At 36.9% G+C, this 19794-nt stretch overlaps 1 protein-coding gene across 2 annotated transcripts; it reads left to right on the top strand.

The window, feature by feature from the left end:
* Window positions 1-274: 274 nt before the first annotated feature.
* On the top strand, window positions 275-19588 carry LOC121950867 (macrophage mannose receptor 1-like). 2 transcript variants are annotated; one of them, XM_042496950.2, is made up of 32 exons: window positions 275-431; window positions 696-1052; window positions 1944-2114; window positions 2707-2862; window positions 3163-3273; window positions 4029-4166; window positions 4303-4482; window positions 5128-5285; window positions 5897-6010; window positions 6525-6640; window positions 6828-6976; window positions 7066-7265; window positions 8376-8506; window positions 8746-8818; window positions 8918-9071; window positions 9279-9317; window positions 9971-10134; window positions 10268-10332; window positions 10684-10784; window positions 10929-11074; window positions 11231-11336; window positions 12385-12512; window positions 13326-13358; window positions 13570-13608; window positions 13771-13873; window positions 15162-15391; window positions 15514-15679; window positions 16830-17000; window positions 17107-17223; window positions 18187-18345; window positions 18646-18672; window positions 18762-19588. In XM_042496950.2, exons 1-32 carry the CDS (start codon window positions 368-370, stop codon window positions 19013-19015), a joined length of 4320 nt encoding a protein of 1439 aa, XP_042352884.1. In that variant the 5' UTR covers window positions 275-367; the 3' UTR covers window positions 19016-19588. The 2 variants fall into 2 exon arrangements, with proteins under 2 accessions (XP_042352884.1, XP_042352885.1); XM_042496951.2 differs by having other exon boundaries at window positions 331-431; window positions 5131-5285.
* The last annotated feature ends 206 nt before the right edge of the window (window positions 19589-19794 follow it).

Below are 19794 nucleotides of genomic sequence, written 5' to 3'. Positions count from 1 at the left end.
TCTTATTTTTGTTTCTGTTTGTCAAGTTCTCCTAAGCGTAACCATTAAATGATTTAGAAAGCCATTCCACAAAACACACTGAACAGTAACAAATTTTCAAAAATAATCACAAAAATATTTACCGCATTTAGGACTGCCTGGCAATCAATTCTTGACAAGGTCTAGCATTCACTTACTGAGACCTAACCCCCCCACCCCGAGAAAGTCAGCATTTTGATAACTTCCCTTTTGTGGAAATTACACAACACTTTCACCAGGACACACGATGCGTTGACTTTTGGCAATCACTCACACAAGCTCTAAATCCTCTGCATGAAATGCATGGATAAAGTCATCGGCTGTGAGACATCTCAGAAGAATATCCACCATGGGAAAAACCTGCAAAGCCTTTGTGCTCCTCGTCCAAATATTACATTGTTTGGCTTTAGATGGTACAGTATTCAAACTAAGATTTTTTGGGTTATGCACTCTATTCTTTATTCTTGTGTACTTGATTAAATACATTCTTGTATATTTCCCACAGTTCAGTATCAAGGTAATTGCAACTCGACTTTGTGGATTCATATTTTGCAGATGTGGGATTGTTAAATTTCTGTTTATTCTGTAAATATTTGTCAGTATTGCTGTCCGAACAATAAATAGATAGACCCCCCCGTTTCTTTTACAATAAACATTCAAATGTTCTTTCTCAACAGAATCACCATTTCAACTAACTAACAAGGACACTGGTTTTTGTTTGGTTAAAACAAATAACCACTGCAGTGACTTGCGCTGGACAACTGGTAACAGACTTCTGGTTCAACAAAGGAAGAAGTGCCTAGGAGTCCAGGGGAAAAGTGTGGGAAGTGACATAAGCCTTTACGATTGTGATGAAAACAGCGACCTCCAAAAATGGGAATGCAAGAATGGAACAGTGCTTGCCTTAAAAGACCAAGAGCTTTACATTGAGCTCACTCATGATGGCACAGCAGCTCTCTCCAAAACAATACGGCCCAATAACCACCTCACAATTTCAGGGACACCCAACGGTGCTTGTACAAGAACATACAGAGGTATTGTCCACGCTAAATCTTAACAATTTTTTTTATAGATTTTCAAAAGCAGCATGAAATGAGTCCAGCTGTGGCAAAGCAACCTGTGTCTTAAAATGAACAACCAATTTTACACAGAGATTGTGCGATAGAGCTGCAACAGCCCCTGCAGAACCAACTGATGGCAGCATCACTCCACTCCAGTGTGTGATCATACACTGCATCACGGCATCAAGGGGCACGAGGTTTAACACACATGCGTCTGCCTCTAATGTGAAATATAACAAGCATTTCCAGCACTTTGTAAACAATAACAAAGGAATTAACATTTTATCACAATCTTTTAACTTTTCTGTTGTATAGCAGCAGATCTAATCCTCTGCTCAGAGGATGTAGATGTGGATGTGTTATTGTTTTCCCAGTTTACAAACATTTAGGGCTGCTCGTCTTTCAAATAGCCGCTATGCTAATGCCGCTTTTAAAAATCATTATCATTCTTTGGATCGTAACTACAGACTTAAGTTTCTTGACTGCATTTTTGTGACGCTATGTCATTTTAAAAATCTGTTCACAGACAGACTGATTGGCATATTTTGTGGTTGTTCCTGCTACAAATTGTGCTACCAGGATAACACAAAAACACAGACTCGTGAATTAAGTACACTAAACCCCCTGCAACATCACTCTGGTGATTATAATAAGAATTTGATTAAAATGTTAGCATCATCCTAAAGATCAAACTGGTAAACAACTTCCTCATGCCTTTCTTTTTATTAAACATATGGCATGCAGTTATACGTGTTTCACACATCTTCATTCGAATTGTGATTATTCATAATTTGGAGTGGTTTATGTATGTTGTCATACAGATTTTCCAAAACTAGTCTTTGCTTTGTTCTTATCACCTCTTAGAATACTACACCATTGGTGGAAATGCAGCTGGTCTGCCGTGCATGTTTCCCTTCCTGTACAAAGACCAGTGGTACTCAGATTGCACTACAATTGACTCTCGAGGAAACCATCTTTGGTGTGCGGTTGAAACCAAATATCAGAGTGAACGCTGGGGCCACTGCCCAGTCACATGTGAGTACTGCCTCTGAAAACCTTCTTTTTTATATTGCAATGGGAGAAGGCTATAATCACACTCTTTAAGTATACTGACTGACAATAAGTTATGAAGGTTTCAGGAGCCAGTGTTACCAGAATTAAGAGAATTAACGTTTAAAAAAAAATATATATATAGTCAAGTTTGTTTTCGAGCTGTGATCATGTTATCAATATGCATCTAAATATACGTCCTATTTCAACTTTTCAACTACGATCTTGGATTGACTGTGAAACTCTATATCACTGAAGTAATGCCACTCTTGAAAACCTAGGAATATATTTCAGAGAGAAAAAAACAACAACCTGAGTCATTCCCTCATTATAAAAATTCAAAATCTAAATATGCTGCTGCTCTCCCCAACCCACTACACATAATTCAGAGAGCCACAAGAGAGCCAATCTGTGATTGGCTCTCTTGGTTAAGGTCTATCCTAGTGTCCATTAGGGTGTACTTAGGTCAAACCCCATAATTTAATGAATACTGGCGAGTACAATTTAGATTACAAAGACAGCATTTCCTACTTTTACACAAGCATAACATATTGATGTTCTCGAAATACTCAAACAGCAAAAGATGGGTGGATTGCACACCCAACAACAGGAGCGTATTACCAGCTGAACACACAAGCAGCTCTAACTTGGGCCCAGTCTGAAGCCAGCTGCAAACAGCAGAATGCCTCCCTGCTCAGTATCACTGATCCTCATGAGCAGGCTTACATCACAGGTAAAATGACAGTGACTTTAACCTGATTGTAAAGATAAAGTATATATTTCAGTAAATGCTAAAATGATGTGTTATTTGTTCTCCATTAATCGATTTGATTTGCACTAGCACCCTTAATTAAAACAATTATTTTAAAACATTCTCAAATTTTAAGAACTGTGTTGATAAAGCAGATTTCAAAACAAAGTTACAAAGGGCTTAACAATAAAAACAATGACTAGAACATTCAGCTTTACCAACTCCTACTGAAGATGGGAAAGACTCATAATTTTGTCATTTTCTTTTCCATGCCCCCAACAGTAATACTAGGTACAGCGAGCACTAAGCTTTGGACTGGGCTGATCCTGGATCCAGAGCATGGCTGGAAATGGTCTAATGGGAAGCCTTATCGCTATCTGAAATGGGACTCAGGTAGCCTTGTCCTCCACTTCAACTCTTTGCTTATGTTCTGATACATTGAAATCATAATATATTCAAATAGAAAGTCCATATATCTAAATATTAAAATATATGATATCACGCCTTTGAATTATTACAAGGTAGGCCTTTAACCATGGAACAACATGCTTAAAGGGATATTATGCTGATTTTAAACCATCTTTGTATCAAAACAGTGTGGGTAGTATGTGTAAATGAACTGTGGTAAAGCCCAATTAATCTTACCAGCGCCTCCCCCGTCTCCTTCAAATGACTTAAATAACGTAATTTGGAGGACTTTCGCTAGCTCTCGGGCTGTTGTTCAAACTACAGGCTGTAGGCTACTTTTTTGCCTATTTTTTGAGAAACATGTTTCAGCTTACCATTAAACTGTAATATGAGAGCCAGCCGGCTGCATTGTTTCCCATGATGCAGTCCACTTTACGTCAGGCGCACAGCACAGTTGGGGAAAACATTTATATGTTTTCTTTCCAGGACTTCTATAAAAAGATACCACTGTCATATTTATTTGTTATATATGTGGCGTACAAAGGTAGCCAGATCTGTTTTCTAGCACCTCTAATGCTCACAAATCAATACATTATCTCTTCTTTGTTAAATACATACAAAAACAGGAGCATAACATTACAATTTGTTGTTTAATGGGTGTATGAAACTTTAAAACTAAGACAAATCTTTGGCTGCTTGCCAAACAAACATGTCAAATGTAACATTCATCTTGTTTCTAGGACATCCACTACCAAATCCAGGACACAACTGTGCATTTACTGATCCTGCTTTTCAGTACTCTTGGCAAAGTTCACTTTGCAGCAAGAAACTTGGGTACATCTGCTACAGTAAAGAGTCCGAGGTACTGCCTACACAAGGTAAAAAAAATAAGAATGGAAAAAAAGGGATCTAATTTTTCACTGCACTACATCCCATAAAAACCATATAGCTACGTTGTATATCTATTAAGTCCTTAAATTGTTTGTTATATCTTTTCGGTTTTTTTTTTATCAGCTGTTGAGACAGGATTTTGTTCAAGACCTTGGATTCCCTACAATGGCCACTGCTTCCACCTTAATCGTACACAGAAAACGTGGTCTGATGCTCAACAAGAGTGTCGCAATGAAGGAGGGGACCTCGTCAGCATCCACAATGTGGAGGAACAAAGTTTTGTCGTCTCTCAACTTGGATACAGTATGTGAAAAAATAAAAAGCAAACACAATCTTATCTTTATGTAGGAAATCCTTACAACATAGAGCATCCCTTTGAGCCCAGAAACCTTCTTTCAATCAGGCCTTTTTTTTGGTTTGTTTTTCTGGCATTGTGATGACCTGCATTGTTTTACTACCTTAAAGGGAATCCCATATTTGTAATTATTAGTTTTGTGTCTCTAACTGAAAGTGACACATCGTAATGTTTTTTTTCAGTATCACTTTAGGTACTTAATAGCCAAAAAACAACAACAATAAATTTATGTTGTTTACTTGTTGAGAAAACTCATCCACAGATTTTCTCCGAAGGACACATTTGTGGAAGTATTTCTCCACAATGATGTTAGTGATGGCGGTCCTTTTTTCAGGCAAGGTGGCCTGCCTTTGCTATAATACACTGCAAAAAAAACTATAATAGACTGAAGTTGTTGATATAAAATAATACCAGCCAGCTGGCAGTTAAACAGATGAAATATAAGTCAGTGATTGTGATGCATGACTGAACCAGTCAAGAAGAACAAATGGGAAAAAAAAACATAAACAGCACATGAAGATATCTGTTATTCATAAGTGACATGTTAATTGTGAATAATTTACAGGAATCTATATATATTTTGTCTGTGTCAGCAGCATCCACAGATGAGCTCTGGATTGGACTTAATGACAGGAAGACAGAGGGCCTGTTTGAGTGGATTGACCACTCTACTGTCAGCTTCACGAGCTGGGAATTTGGAAAACCTGCTGTCTTCACTGATGTAAAGGACTGTGTTCTCATTAAGGGAGAGGTAAGGAGTATGTGTGGTTGTGGTATGTGCTGTTGCAGTTAGTAATTAAGGGGTTGACCGATAGGGGGTACATCAAATAGCGCAATATTTATGACCAAGTACCCAAATAATGACATGACTTTGCAAGAAACATCTCCTGGATGCACCGGGATGCATCCTCAGTGATGTATCATGGGAGTGCACTGGAGTATACAACAAGAAAGGCAAAGCCGTATGAAGAAAAGCCAAAATCATGAACATCAAATCAGTGGCCTTTTTTTGCCATCCCCTTGAGATGGCTTGTCAATAGTGCAGTAATCATGTGTGGTTATTGTGCACATAGTACCTTTATGTATATGCGCATACATAGGAACACAATCTGGAAAGAAATGAGAGAAAAAAAAATCAAATTATGCTCTTTAACCCAATTTATCGGGAAGCTGTGTGTGTAATGTATTAACAATATGTACACTGTCCATAAATATACTGTATATATGTATCTCAAGCATATTAAATCTGAACACTTTTAAGACTTTGGTGTGTATGTCTGACAACTGATTTACAAATGCAATGACTGCAGCATTTCCAGTATATCTGGTCTCTACATACTATTTAGTGGTATACTGTTGCAGAATGGAAACTGGGCTGACCATATATGTGAGGAGAAACATGGCTACATTTGTATGAAGATGAGCGCCTCAAACCCCACAGGAGATGAAGTGGAGCAGAGTGTGGGCTGCAAAACTGTGAGTTAACAGTACTTGTTTTTATCTATATCAAAATAGTTTTTCTTTTGTTCAAGAAATAATACCTGGGTGTGGTGCCCTTTTACCTATTTTTTTAGGTCTGTGTTTTTGGTTGTTTTCACCACAGCAAAGCTTTGATAAGTTTGCAGTAGTCAACCTTCCAAGCTCAACAAAGCATTTTTTGGCAAGTCAACTGTTAAACACAATAGAGCAACAAGCAGCTTCAGTGCCAAATGTTATTTACACTGAGACCAAAACAAACCAAAACAGGCCATTGAATATTACACTTAGATATACGGGTGGAAAGAAATGTAACGTCGAACAAATGCTAATGTTCAAAGGGTTATAAATAAGATGTTGAGCTTGAGGAACTTGTTGTACTGCATTCAGGTCATGTTTAATTCACAGAAATATTTATTCGATTGTGGCAAATTATAGCATCTTTCCATTTTGATGGATATGTCATAGATTTGAAATATCATATAATGGTCTGTTTTGTGTACAAACAATGCAGGGGTGGAGAAGATATGGCTCATACTGCTACTTTACAGGGACACAGACCAAAACTTTCCATGAAGCCAAAGATGACTGCAAAAGTTCAGAGTCATACTTAGCTGATGTTTCAAATGGGTAAGAACATTTATTTTTACCCCCCGATGCTCTTGGCAATATTGTATTCCAAGTTAAGAAGCACAACCTCAATGTATTGGGATTTACAAGCATAATTTAAACAAAACACAAACGTCATTAAGTTTTTTTTATTGTACATTTAGAGACACCAGAAATCCTGCAATCCTAATTGTGTAAACATTTTCAGGTTGGATAATGCTTTCCTCATCAGTTTGGTGGGGATGAGAACAGAGAAATACTTCTGGCTGGGCCTCTCCAACCAGAAAAACTTTAAGAATTTTGTGTGGACCAACACAGACTCAGTAAGGTTTACTCACTGGAATGCTGAAATGCCAGGTATGGAGAGATTTTAAACTCTATTAGTGAGATGAGATAGAAAGTGGCTGACGACTGACATTAAACAATTTCTCCCTCAACAATGCAAGGTAACAAACAAGGCTGTGTTGCAATGACAACTGGCATTTTTGCTGGCCTGTGGAATGTGCTTCCCTGCACCAATAAGGAGAAATACATTTGCAAACACCTGGCAGAGGGGGCAGTTTTAACCCCTGCACCACCCACTGTTACCCCTGCTGAGTGTGCGACCAGCTGGACTCAAATTGGATTGAGAAAATATTGCTATAAGGTACAGTCATATCTAAAAACTGGGGGAATAAAAAAAAAAAAACGCCTCATTTTTAAGGATGATGAAAGTTTTTATCTTAATACAACAGTTAGATATCCTACAGGCACTGAGCAGGACTCAAGACTAACTATTTTCTACCAGTAGCACTGATGCTACCATATAGAAATATTAGGAGCTTCAGCAAAAAATTTAGGACAATGGGGGCACTACTGAGCAGTGCATGAAAGAGACATGCATGCAGATGCTTCCCCTTGTCTAAAATCAATATTGTGACAGTCTCATTTCTTGTTTTATTGGCCTCAGGAGCTTCCTAGACACAGTGGCAGCTTTATGTGCTAACCTTTTTTAAACAACATGCATCCAAGAGTCCAAAAACCTCAACGGCTTCCACTTCTGCTGACGCTAACAATTTGGGATGTCCCCATCGAATCTCAAACATGGAAAATCAAGGCTTTTTTTTTTTTGACTATTCAGGATCAGCTTTTTTTTAAGCTTATAAAGGCATCTGATCCCTTATTTTATGTCAGCTGTCTACTACAAGTGCATGAGACTGTTTATTTGTGTTAGTTACTGCTATGTGGTTCAGTATGAGAGTCTCACGTTTTCTATTTTCAGTTATACTGCATATTGTTTCTCCACCCTGCTTGAAGAAAATAGGAGAAGAGGAGAGCAGTGCAGTGCTTAAACAACCTCACTGCAATTAATATTTAAGCCAACATAGCATACGTATTAATTAAGCATAATCTGCCCAAAGGATGTGAAGACAACGAAAGGAAGGAAAGATCTTGGAGGACAATTTTATCCAGTACTAAAAGACGTACATACACACAGGGAGTTAATGGTTGCTGAAATAATTGCTCCTTTATATTGCATTGATACTGTAATGTGGGACATTAGATACAAATTTTGGTTTGGTCAAAACAACTTTCCAATAGTTTCATTGGTCACCCTTTTGATGTAATTTATTCAATTGAGTTTACATGCTTTGTTAGCTTAAAAAACATTAAAACTACTCCATCAGGCAAACATGAAACAGTATAAAGACAATAATACATTTGTTTTGACGCCATACTACAATATCATGCTGAACCTCTTTTTCTTATGGTTAAGGTGTTTTCTTCATCTTCAACTTCAAACTCAGACGGAAGGACCTGGTATGAGGCCAGAGATTACTGCAGGACCATCGGAGGAGACCTGCTCAGCATCCACAGTAATAATGAGCTACGACAGTTTCCAGATCGGTACGGTACGAGTGGCAAAGTAAAAATAAAAATTGAGAACATACAAAACTGGGTTGCAGCAGAAGATGAAGGCTGGCCAGTGTCCAGTACAGTACTGGCACATTGCTTTTACAAATGTCTTTTAGGTTTAGATAATAATGGGGGGGGGATAAAGTGTGCAACAAACTGAGACTGTTGCTAGTACAAGTACAACTTCTGGAAAAGTTATTCTGATACCATATAATCATTGTGTCTTATAGCTATAGCACAGTCTGGATTGGACTCAGTGCCCCTGACCCAGTCACTGGTTATGTATGGAGTGACGGATCCCCGGTGAGTTTTCTCTTTTAATAGCTAAGTCAGTCTTTTTTAGTTTGGAACAATTAAATAACTGAAAAAATAATAAATCAAAGTGTGTGTTTGTGTTTATAGCTGCAGTTCCAACATTGGGTCGAAGGACAGCCAGATAATTATAACAATGTGGAATCTTGTGCTGTTTTCAAAATGCACAGAAAGGATCAAAGTGGGTCTTGGGAAGATTTGCACTGTGAGAAGTACAAAGACTGGATGTGCCAGATTCGTATGGGTAAAATTAGGGACTTAAACCAATTATTTCTCTCTAGTTTGATTACAAAGGTCACTTACATTTAACTAACTTTTTTGTAGGTTAACTGAGCAAACTTGACATTCCAACTGTGTTTTCCTCAAATGTTTCTCAGTTCTTGGTGTTACCAACTACTCCACCAGTGCTCCATACAGTGTTCTGAGAATATTTTCTTGTATGTCCTTGCAGGAGTGACTCCAAAACTGCCCCCAGGCCCCATTGCTCCTGGTATGTGGGTAATTTCTCTATGTAACTGCATGAAAATTGTAAATTTGCTATTAACCGTAACCTTATTTCCATTTTATGATTTAAATTTGCTGTGGTTACATCTTTGGAAGTTGATTATCCTGTAATAATTTGAGTGGCACACACGCTACACATCTGACAACATATGTCAGTTATTTTAACAAAAAACAAGAATCTACAGCCACGCTACCGGCTCTGCGAGGTTGTACTTAGGCTACACGCTAACACATGGACACTAGCATATCCACTATGACAATGCTTACATGACGATATTAAGCATTAAGTTTGCCATCTCAGTTATGAGTGTTTTGACCAGTTCACATTTGCTAGTTAGCACTGAACATTGTACCGATAAGGCTGATGGGAATGTCATTAAAGTATTGGACAAAATTTGACTTGATGGTTGCACAGGATGAAAAATTAAGGGACCACCAAACTTATTAAGGAAGAACATAAAGACTGTACCAAAATTTCATGGCAAGCCTAATTAGCTGCTGAGCCTTCCCAAGTCACGCTACAATTGTTACCCTAATAGTCATGAAATCACCAATGTCAGCCGCTCACATGACCAAAATGCACAGAGATCTGAACCTACATGTACAATAATATATTACAAATGTCTGACAAATTTTCAGACTACAACACGACCTCAGATGGGTGGCTAGAATGGAAGGGGTCTCAATATTATTTTAACAATGAGGAGATGGCTATGGAAGACGCTCGGCGCTTCTGCCAACAGAGACACGGTGACTTGGTAACTATCAACAGCGAAGCTGAAAGTGTCTTCCTATGGAAACGGGTGAGGAATGATATTTTCACTGCATCAGTGACATTACCCATTAGCTATGCCATTCTATCTCAAGACAATCTACAATGTAAATTTCACTGGTTTTACTGTGTGCCTCTGTGTATGCCTCCATCTGTGTGTGCAGGTGTCCGAAGTCTGGGACAGTTCTTACTGGATAGGCCTAAATGTAGATCTTGATAGAACATATGGGTGAGTATGAATTAAATAATGAGTAATGGATCAATAAAAAATGAGAAAAGAAATTAAAGAAAATAATCAAAACAATGTGACAATTTAATGATGAGAACAGTTCAATAATGTGCTGTGCTCTATGTAAATAACTGGAATTGTCAGTTTGATATAAGTGATACTGAACCAGGTTATCAGTCAGATTTTCATGTCCAGTGTAAGCATTATTAATTAAGTTGCATCAGATGTATAAAATTATGCTGATTGGTCTTTCATGTTTTCATGTTGAATAAATGATGATGGAACTGAAAGTGAGAGTGAACCATGAGCGTACCTACTCAAGTTTTAAGAAATTCCACTGTGTCCTAAAAGGTGGATGGACGGTTCTCCAGTCGTGTTTCAAAGGTGGGATAAAGACCAACCTGTTTTCCTACGCAATGATGAGAACTGTGCTGTCATGACTTCAACTTTAGGTGAGGAACATAAATTAATTCATCTTGGCTGACATACTTTCAAATGAGGAGTTTTATATGGAACAATCCCAGATCAGATTTTTAATGTAAATTACACTTTGGTTTTGCTAAAGTAATTATTCAATATTATGGTTTGGCTTACAGGCTTCTGGCATGACCGTAATTGTGGGAATGAGCAAAAGTCCATTTGTAAACGCAGTGGCTCACCAACTGCTAACTCCACTGTATCACCAACAGTTCCTCCTCTAAAAGGTGGCTGTCCACAAAATTGGAAAAAATTTGACTCAAAGGTCAGAGGTCACTTTATATTTTATACTTGTTTTGCTAAAAGGAAATGCAACTAATGCTGCAAAAATATGCGTTCATAATGGCAAAGCACTGATCTGAAAATAAGCTACTGCTCTTTTGAGATATCACACACAAGCTGTTGATTTTTCCACCTATAGTGTTACAGTATCATTAATAGCCAGAAGGACACATGGTTTGGAGCGAGGACACAATGCAAATCAATGGGAGGAAATCTGGCCTCAATTCTCTCAAGAAATACGCAAGGTGTGTTCTGTTTGTATGTTTGTATGTTTTTTTGATATGATTAATATCTTTGCAAGGGTTGCAAAATTGCAAATAATTATAATAAATGACAAATAATGAGAATGAAATGGAAGCCTACATTAACCATGTCAAAATCAGACAATTGCTTAACCTGCCAGTAGAAAAAGAATCATGTTTTACTGAATCACAAAGAACTGAAAAAACTGAAAAAAAAAGAATAATTCACTGCATTAAACAGGCTCCATTTACTGAACAGGTACCTGTGCCAACTAGTGCCAACTAAAGCCGCCATGCCTGGCGTACTGAAATAACCACAGCTTATTCTTAGTGGTCCAGCAGACTCCAGTTGTCAGACTGCATTGAATAGCAAATCAGTTAAAAATGGCTTGAGCCAATTGACTGACCAAACAATTCCTTTCTATATCTACTGTATATCTATATATATACAGTACTGTGCAAAAGTGTAAGGTCATTTTGATCTTTATTTTAGCAAGGTTATAATGACCATACATATTTATTTCTCAGTAGTTTCTTTACTAAAATACAATCGGTATACAGTATTAAAAGTGCAAATATTTCAGAATAAAACAACCTCATCGGGCTTAAGTTGCAAATATTTACTATGACCTCCATTTCCACTTAGCATGTCTTGAATTCTCTTAGGCAGGCAATATGGGGCACAATTCGAACCTTCCAGTGTATTTACACCAGGTAGCATTCAAGACATGTCCAAAGCTCAACATTGTTTGTTTGAGCAATGTTTTGTTATGATTGTATCATTCCATGGTTCACACCAAATATTGACGTCAGTCAGAAGAAGCCTTTTTTTTTTTTTTTTTTCTTACTATTTTGCTGTTTTAAAACGTACATGTTCTCTGTATTCTTTGTATCTTCATAAAGAGACTAAGCAATAAATGTATATATTATGTACTCATTACAACTTTTCTACAACAAAAAATCTATGGTGGCCTAAGATTTTGCACAGCACTGTATATCTGGAAATTAAAAACATAATATATCATATGATTAATATACATTACATTTTCAGTGTTTTTGACTACAAAATTAACTGAGGCACCTACCACAGACCTGTGGATTGGTCTGTACAATGTGGAGGGCAATCCATTTCTCTGGACTGATGGGCGACCAATTCCATACACAAACTGGGTGAAGGACGTAAGTGGACACTGTGATACATACATACAGCACTACTGAAAAACAATGCTAATTTTAATGAAAATGTGACTTTTGGAGTGGTGTATAGGGTAGTTAAAATGTTTCAACTTCACTCTACAGAGCTGGGCATTGAGAACCATAATGGAACTGGTTCCAAAATCCACATTAAAAATTAATTAATGAGGAATCTAAATTTCTTATCTGCTTAAAATTTCCTAAACTACTCATTGGCACTCCTTTGGGGCTAGAAGATGCTGCACACTGCTATACATGCAGCCACACACTCACTGCTAAAACACTACACACTGAGTCTTTATACTATTATACCACCTTTCATGATTTTTAACTGAGTTGTAAAAAAAATATCAATTAAAAAATCCAATACCATTTTTAATACCACATGGAAAAACTGATATAAGAGCATGAAAAATATTTTCCTTTTCAGTTAAAATAATAATATAACAAGGCTGTGACCGATAATTTTTTTCATTTTTTGTTTAGGTGCTACAGTTACAGCAGACTGAATGGAAAAGAATGAACACATTATTATTAAATCATAGTTATTACAGCAACCATACCAAACAGTTTGAAATGAAATAACAACTTCAGTTACCTGCAAGATACCCAGTCTGAACTGTACATGAGGCCTTACTGCCTTACCATCAATCTAGGGTCAAAACAACTGTGGTTATGACTCAAGAAGCCTACACACAACCTTTATTCAGTGTGATCAATTCAATGAGCCTACAATGTTTACATAAAATCTTTGGGTGCATCACTAAATATTTCTGACATCCTGATCTTCCATTACAGAAGCCTCGTCGTTTCCAAAACAGGTATTATGAGGTAAAACATTTTTGATATATAATGTGCAATACCACTTCATTTGTCTTCTCTTGGAAGTTATGTCACACTTTGATTACAAACTGTAATTGTATCTCCAGTACAGATAACCTTTTTATCATAATTTTGATGATGTATCTGCACATGTATCTTTTGTAATATATTTTCTCTTCGTGTAATCATGCTTTTCTAACCTTTTGATTTTACACTGAAGGATTATGACTATTACTATCATCGGCCAAGACATAATGAGGTAATCCTTTTCTTGACACACCCAAAATGTGTTTTTTTTTTTGTTTTTTACTTGGATTATTGCTTATTTGGTGAAGCTATTTAAAAAAAAATAACAGATGCTGTCAGTATCCTGCATCGTACCATAGTTTCTCTCTCACTGGAAACTGCTGTGTTTCATAAGAAACGATGTGTCGTGATGACAACGGATCCAGATGTTGGTATAGGAAAATGGAGAAAAACGTCATGCAGTGACACAAATGGATATGTCTGCCTTCGAAATGTTGGTAAGCCTATCCTCTACTTTTTCTCTGGAATGCATTTCCTATGGTCCAAAATAATTTTGATATACAAAGACTGGAGTTTTTTCATTTATAGTTGACCCCCCTGATGTATGTATATTTAAATGTTTCAATATTATTACTGACAAAATATAACACCACTAGCCAAGCATTACCTACTTTATTACATGCTTAAACAGTGTGCACACACTTCTTGGGAGGCATTTCCACTGCAACAGCAGGTATACAGTGTGACAATTGCTATGAGTCCGGTGATTGAGGAGATTGGTGTGTTTTTGAACAAATGATTGATGGTGCTGAAAATACAAAAGATAATTATGACATAAAATTACAGACCAACATTGCAAGTGTTTAGCTCTAGACACTAGGTTCATACCTCGTGGAGCTCTGACTAACTGAATGAATTTCTAATTTCAAGGTGGTTTTACATAGCACTGAGCAACTGAGGATTTGTTGTGTGACTGTTTTACATTGTTATCAATATTCCCCGCTGATCAAAATTACAGTTTCAACAGCACAAATAAGAGAAATAAGAGAATAATATTAATATTATTATAGAGAGTAATATTATGGGGCCTGATTGAATAATATCTTACTAATTTCTTTCTTAAATTTGTTCTTCAGAAAGTTCCTGAGAAAAATCTACATCAGATATGTTTGGCGTTCTTATAAAGAATTGTTTGTGCCATCGTCCTTGTAAGCTGAAAGCCTGTGCCAGTTTATCGTAATGAGCATAGGTAAATGTCCCACAAATCCCTAAAAAAGGCCATGAGACTAACTCATTTCCAAATAAACATTCTTATAAAATAAGTGAGCCCCCAAAACTACCATCAGATTCATGCTATGTGCCCACAAGCTTATTTTGTTCTTATCACCATGTCTAATCATCAATCATTATTAAAAAAATATATGCTAAATTATAAAGTCATTATTGTAATATAAATCCTATAATATACAGCAGTAGAACATGAGAAAACTCAATAACCATTCATACACATACATGTCAGCACAAAATGTGCTTTGGTTTGCTCAAGTGTTTGTAGATTCTGGTTTTACTTAAGAACAAATTAAAATAAAAAAACATCGGTGAATGTCAGAATCTAAGTGAAAAAGATGCAAGTGGGTTTCAAAAAGAAATTTCTTCATCAGAGTGGTTGGAGAATGAGGCCCATTTTCTTAGGAAACTGAAAAAGGAAAACTCTTGAGCATGTATTTGACAGAACCCCTGACCTTAAGGAAAAATCTAGTTTCTCTAATTTCTCATCCAAAACAGATCCATCTCTCCCAGACTCCCCTGAACCAACAATTGCTGACTATGTCAAAATATTTAATGACTCTATCAAGTTTATTACTCCACAAATGAGCTGGGATGCCGCCAAAAAGCACTGTGAAGGTGATGGTGCCAAACTAGCTAGCCTGCGAAGTGAGTGGTCACAGTTTTATGTTGAGCTGGTGGCTCTGAATCACAAAGCTCCTCTATGGCTTGGACTAAACAAAAAAGAGGTACAGTCATTGTCTACTATAATTATTTGTTTTAATCACAAAGAGTACAGATTTCAATGGAAACAACCAGACTATATCTTAATTAATGATGCTGACTGCAGTTTGATAAATCTCACTTTCAGACTGGCGGATATTTCACATATATTGATGGCTGGCGGATCAACTTTACCAACTGGGGTGATGGCGAACCAAGCATGAACAGACCGTGTGTGTTCATGAATGTGGCTGGAGAGTGGGAGACTGCTGAATGTGATCAGACCATGAGCAGTGTTTGCATGAAGTCCACAGGTAAGACCCTCTAGATTTTAATAAGTTCATTTGTGACTCATCCTATCAATGTGCATCCTTCCTTTTATAGTTTTAAACATGGGTACAATTGTTAATTTTGTATTCTGATTTGGATGTAACATAGCATAGTAACATGGCTCTTGTCTTGCTTGATGGAGAAGACCTTTGATAGGGCTGAGTGGGCCTTTTTTGACCTTATTGCTCAGTTTCTATTTGGACATTTTCTGTAATAGGAATACATTTTTACATATAAACCCAATAGCTGAGGTACAAACAAATTAAGTTGTATCTGAATGCCTTAATATTAGAGGAGGCTTTCCTCAAGGTTCACTTTTGCCATCACTTTTATTTATTCTTGCCACTGAACCATAGGCAATCGCAATTAGAGCAAGGAATCCAGGGAAATAAAATCATCGGTAATGGAGATCGAAGAATAGTTCTTTTTTTCCAAATGACATAATTATGTGCTTAAAACAATCAGACATCACCTTACTTGCAACGTCAGACATAATACACCTGTACCTCAGCATCTCTTACTAATTTGATAACTTTTATATTTGTGCTTGTTTATACTTATAAAACAACTTTCAAATGCTGCAGCACCACTGACATTAAAGAAGTTAGTATACTTGGAAACTACCAATGTGTACGTGAAATGAAAATAAAGGCTACTGTTGGTGCTGTGCCAAAAAGTATGGTGAAAAAAATGGTTACACCTGAAGTATTTGCTGCTGAAGCTAAATGAAAGAAGTTAGGCCCACCAGCGCAACCAATGTCAAAAGTTAAGAGTGTTGCAGTTTAGTCAACTCCTTTTTCCTTATGAACTTTATCAGGTTCCTTATAACCACCGGGTCTTAACATGAAATACTGCCCTATAGACGCGCTTGATTTTGGCTTTGACACCAAATCCTCCGCAGTTGTATGTCAGTCATCTCTCATTATTCTCATGATGTGATGAGTGAAATCTGCTGATGCTGCAGTACAGAACAGACACTTTCATTTTATAATTATAGCATCCGTAGTTCGACTAAGTATCCAAAAAAAATACAAAACACTGGTGAGGGCAAAGAGCATGTAACTGGTGTATGCTTGAACGTGGACTGCTACAGTAGGCCTATCCCAGTGTCATCAATGTCTCTCTCATTCACAGATTTGCCACCAACAGAGTCAAGTGATTTCCCAGGATTTTGCCCTGATGACGCAGAAACACGCAAACACTTGCGTCAGAGTGATGGCTGGCTATCATTTAGGGGTTACTGTTACCTCTTTCTCACAATAAAAACTGATTGGTCACGTGCATCTTCTAACTGTGCAAAGCATAGTAAGGATTTTCTACATATGGTCTAATACATGTACTTGATCACAAAGCTGTGTTAAGCTCTTACTGAAGAACAACTTACTGTCTCTGTGTTTGTTTGTCTGTGAAGGTGGAAGGCTTGCAAGCATTGAAGATCCTTCAGAGCAAGAATTCATTCAAAGCAATATTGACATGTTTAAGGACAGCCACTCCTCTTTCTGGATCGGCTTATATAAAACTCACAAAGGTACAGTCACATTGTCTGATCTTTCATGAAAACTACACAGGAAAATATAGAGGGACAATTGTGAATCTCAAGCTGATACAAAGAGGTTACAAAATTAGTGTAGCTTTATTTTGTATTCCTACTGACGAGACAACTGAAAGGGAAACTGTGTTTGGTCAACAACACATTAAGAATGAATACATATGGCTGCATTGATCCTTATCTGTAAATTAAATATGTATATGAAATGTAAAACTCTACACTCACAGTGCCAAGACCCTGAGGTATTTACAATCAGCTCTGCAGTTGTCTTTGGCTCTACAGTGTAATAGCATCTTCTAACTTCTTTCAACACCACTTCAATAAAGCAGCATTAAGTCTTTAATAGAGGCGGCCTCTAGCTCACCTGCTAAAGTGTGCGCCCCATATGCTGAGGCCTTTGCAGCTACGCCGGTTCGGAAACACACATTTCCTGTCAATCTACAACTGTCCAATAAAATAAAGGGAAAATCCCCCTAAAAATAATCTTTAAAAAAATAGGCTTTGATAACCCCAATGGTAAACAAAGTGGAGCATTAAGTAGCTAAAAAATAACAGAACATTTCTCTTAGTCAAAACAGGGAAGTGGACACAGGATATGAAACCATCGGGTAGTCAGAAACACATCCAAAAATGTTAACGATGTTCTGTTTGCTGTTAGGCAACTTTCTGCAGACATGTTTGCCGAAAACAACTCCATAATGGGGATAATATCAATGTTGTGTTGTCAGGTAATTTTGTTGCCCGAAGTGGCCATTTAATGTTGCTTTGGAGTCAATATACAGTAAAAAATAATAAGAATGGGTTAGGTAGGTTATAGAAGCACATTTGGGAAAAGCTCAATATTGCAATATCTTGTTTCAATTTAAATTAAATGAAGTTAACATCTGGTACAGAAGTACACTTCCAAGAGAGAAAATATACTGAATTTCATTTTGTCCCCAGGCAAGTGGCAGTGGTTGGACAAAAGTCCCCTGGACTACACTAACTGGCGTGAAGGTCAAGCTGGTACCAAAGGTTTTGGATTGATTGAAGTTGGAGATGGGAAATGGCATTCAAGTGACTCGTGGTTCAGCAGAGGATATATATGCAAAACTCCCAAAGGTGAAATAATTATTCTTTTAAGGACTCCGTTTAAAGTATTGTTTTGTTTTGTTTTGTTTTGTTTTGTTTTGTTTTGTTTTGTTTTGTTTTGTTTTGTTTTGTTTTGTTTTGTTTTGTTTTGTTTTGTTTTGTTTTGTTTGTTTGTTTAACAGGAATGTGTAATACATACACTATAGTGTTGAAATAAGAAATTCAATTTACAACATCAATTGATTTTGATAAAGTGCAATGCCAATGAAATGATACGGGAATTATTGCCTTTTGTCAAGCTTTTTTTAATCATGTCTCTCATCTTTCTAGTATTAGGACAAGTGCAAAAGACAACTGGTAAGTTGCAACTCTTTATCATTTTATTTTTTACTCATCAGTATAATTTATTTCTTTTGGCTGATCATCTACATGTTAAATCTTGACAGTAAAACCTACAGTGGATCCTCAAACCCATGGCCACATGATTTTGGCAGTTGTCCTGGTCATTACTGCAATTGCCATTGGGGTGGTCATCACTTTGTTTCTCTTCAAGAAGTCTGGCCGACGCCTACCTATGTCTCAAAAGTTACCAACCTTCGACAACCCACTCTTTTTTAACAATGAGCAGTCTCAAACTGGTCTTGTTGACACCAATAAACTGGTTGCATATGCAGAGGAAGAGAACTCTACAACTACTTAAACTGTGTAACACCAGCAGGGTCTCCTTGGGCATATAATGTAAAACTGATCTTTGACAAAGGGTTGATGGCATTCTGATAGGGGTCTGGTTTTTTCTCTTAAAATTACATGTTTCAGTGCAGTTGGCAGCTTTTTCTGTACGCTTACATTAGCTTTTAAATGGTGGTAGGTGTTGGCAGACTGAGTTTTAATTGGGTTACCCACCGCAAAGCCATAGACCTTTATTTGTACTCATTTGTATCATTGTATATATAATGACAACCGAATTTGAGAATGCAAGTTGGTGTGATGGCCATCACAGAGCATTTGAATCATATGAAAAGTCTAGAATTTGAAATCATGTGTAATCATACATTTTATAAGAGAAGAATTTACCGATCAATTAAATATATTAACCTTGATGGGTGGACAGAGAATTTGTTGATTGAGTTCATTGATTCATACCAGGTTTTACTTTAAACTCTGATGCTTGTTAGGATTGTGAAATGTTAACTAGACTCTAAACTAGGTGAAAATATAAGACGTTTCTACTGGACCATTGTATTCATGAGTAAATAAAAACAGTATATCACCACTGTATTCCATCATCCTTGAAGCTTATGTAGATGACATTTTATCTGTCTTTAAATCAGGGTTTTTATACAAGAGAAGAATGGAGCAAAGGAGAGGAGGGCTCCACCATATCTACTGTTAATCTAAAGCTATGTAATTTTGACACACAGATGCATCATATCCAGGTCAGTTTACACAAATAAGTATAATAGAAAATATTAACTTTGA

This window comes from Plectropomus leopardus, chromosome 12, assembly GCF_026936395.1.
Source record: "Plectropomus leopardus strain MGB_pleo_1.0 chromosome 12, ASM2693639v1, whole genome shotgun sequence".
Lineage (NCBI taxonomy): Eukaryota > Metazoa > Chordata > Actinopteri > Perciformes > Serranidae > Plectropomus > Plectropomus leopardus.
This window is presented reverse-complemented; position numbering and strand designations above follow the sequence as displayed.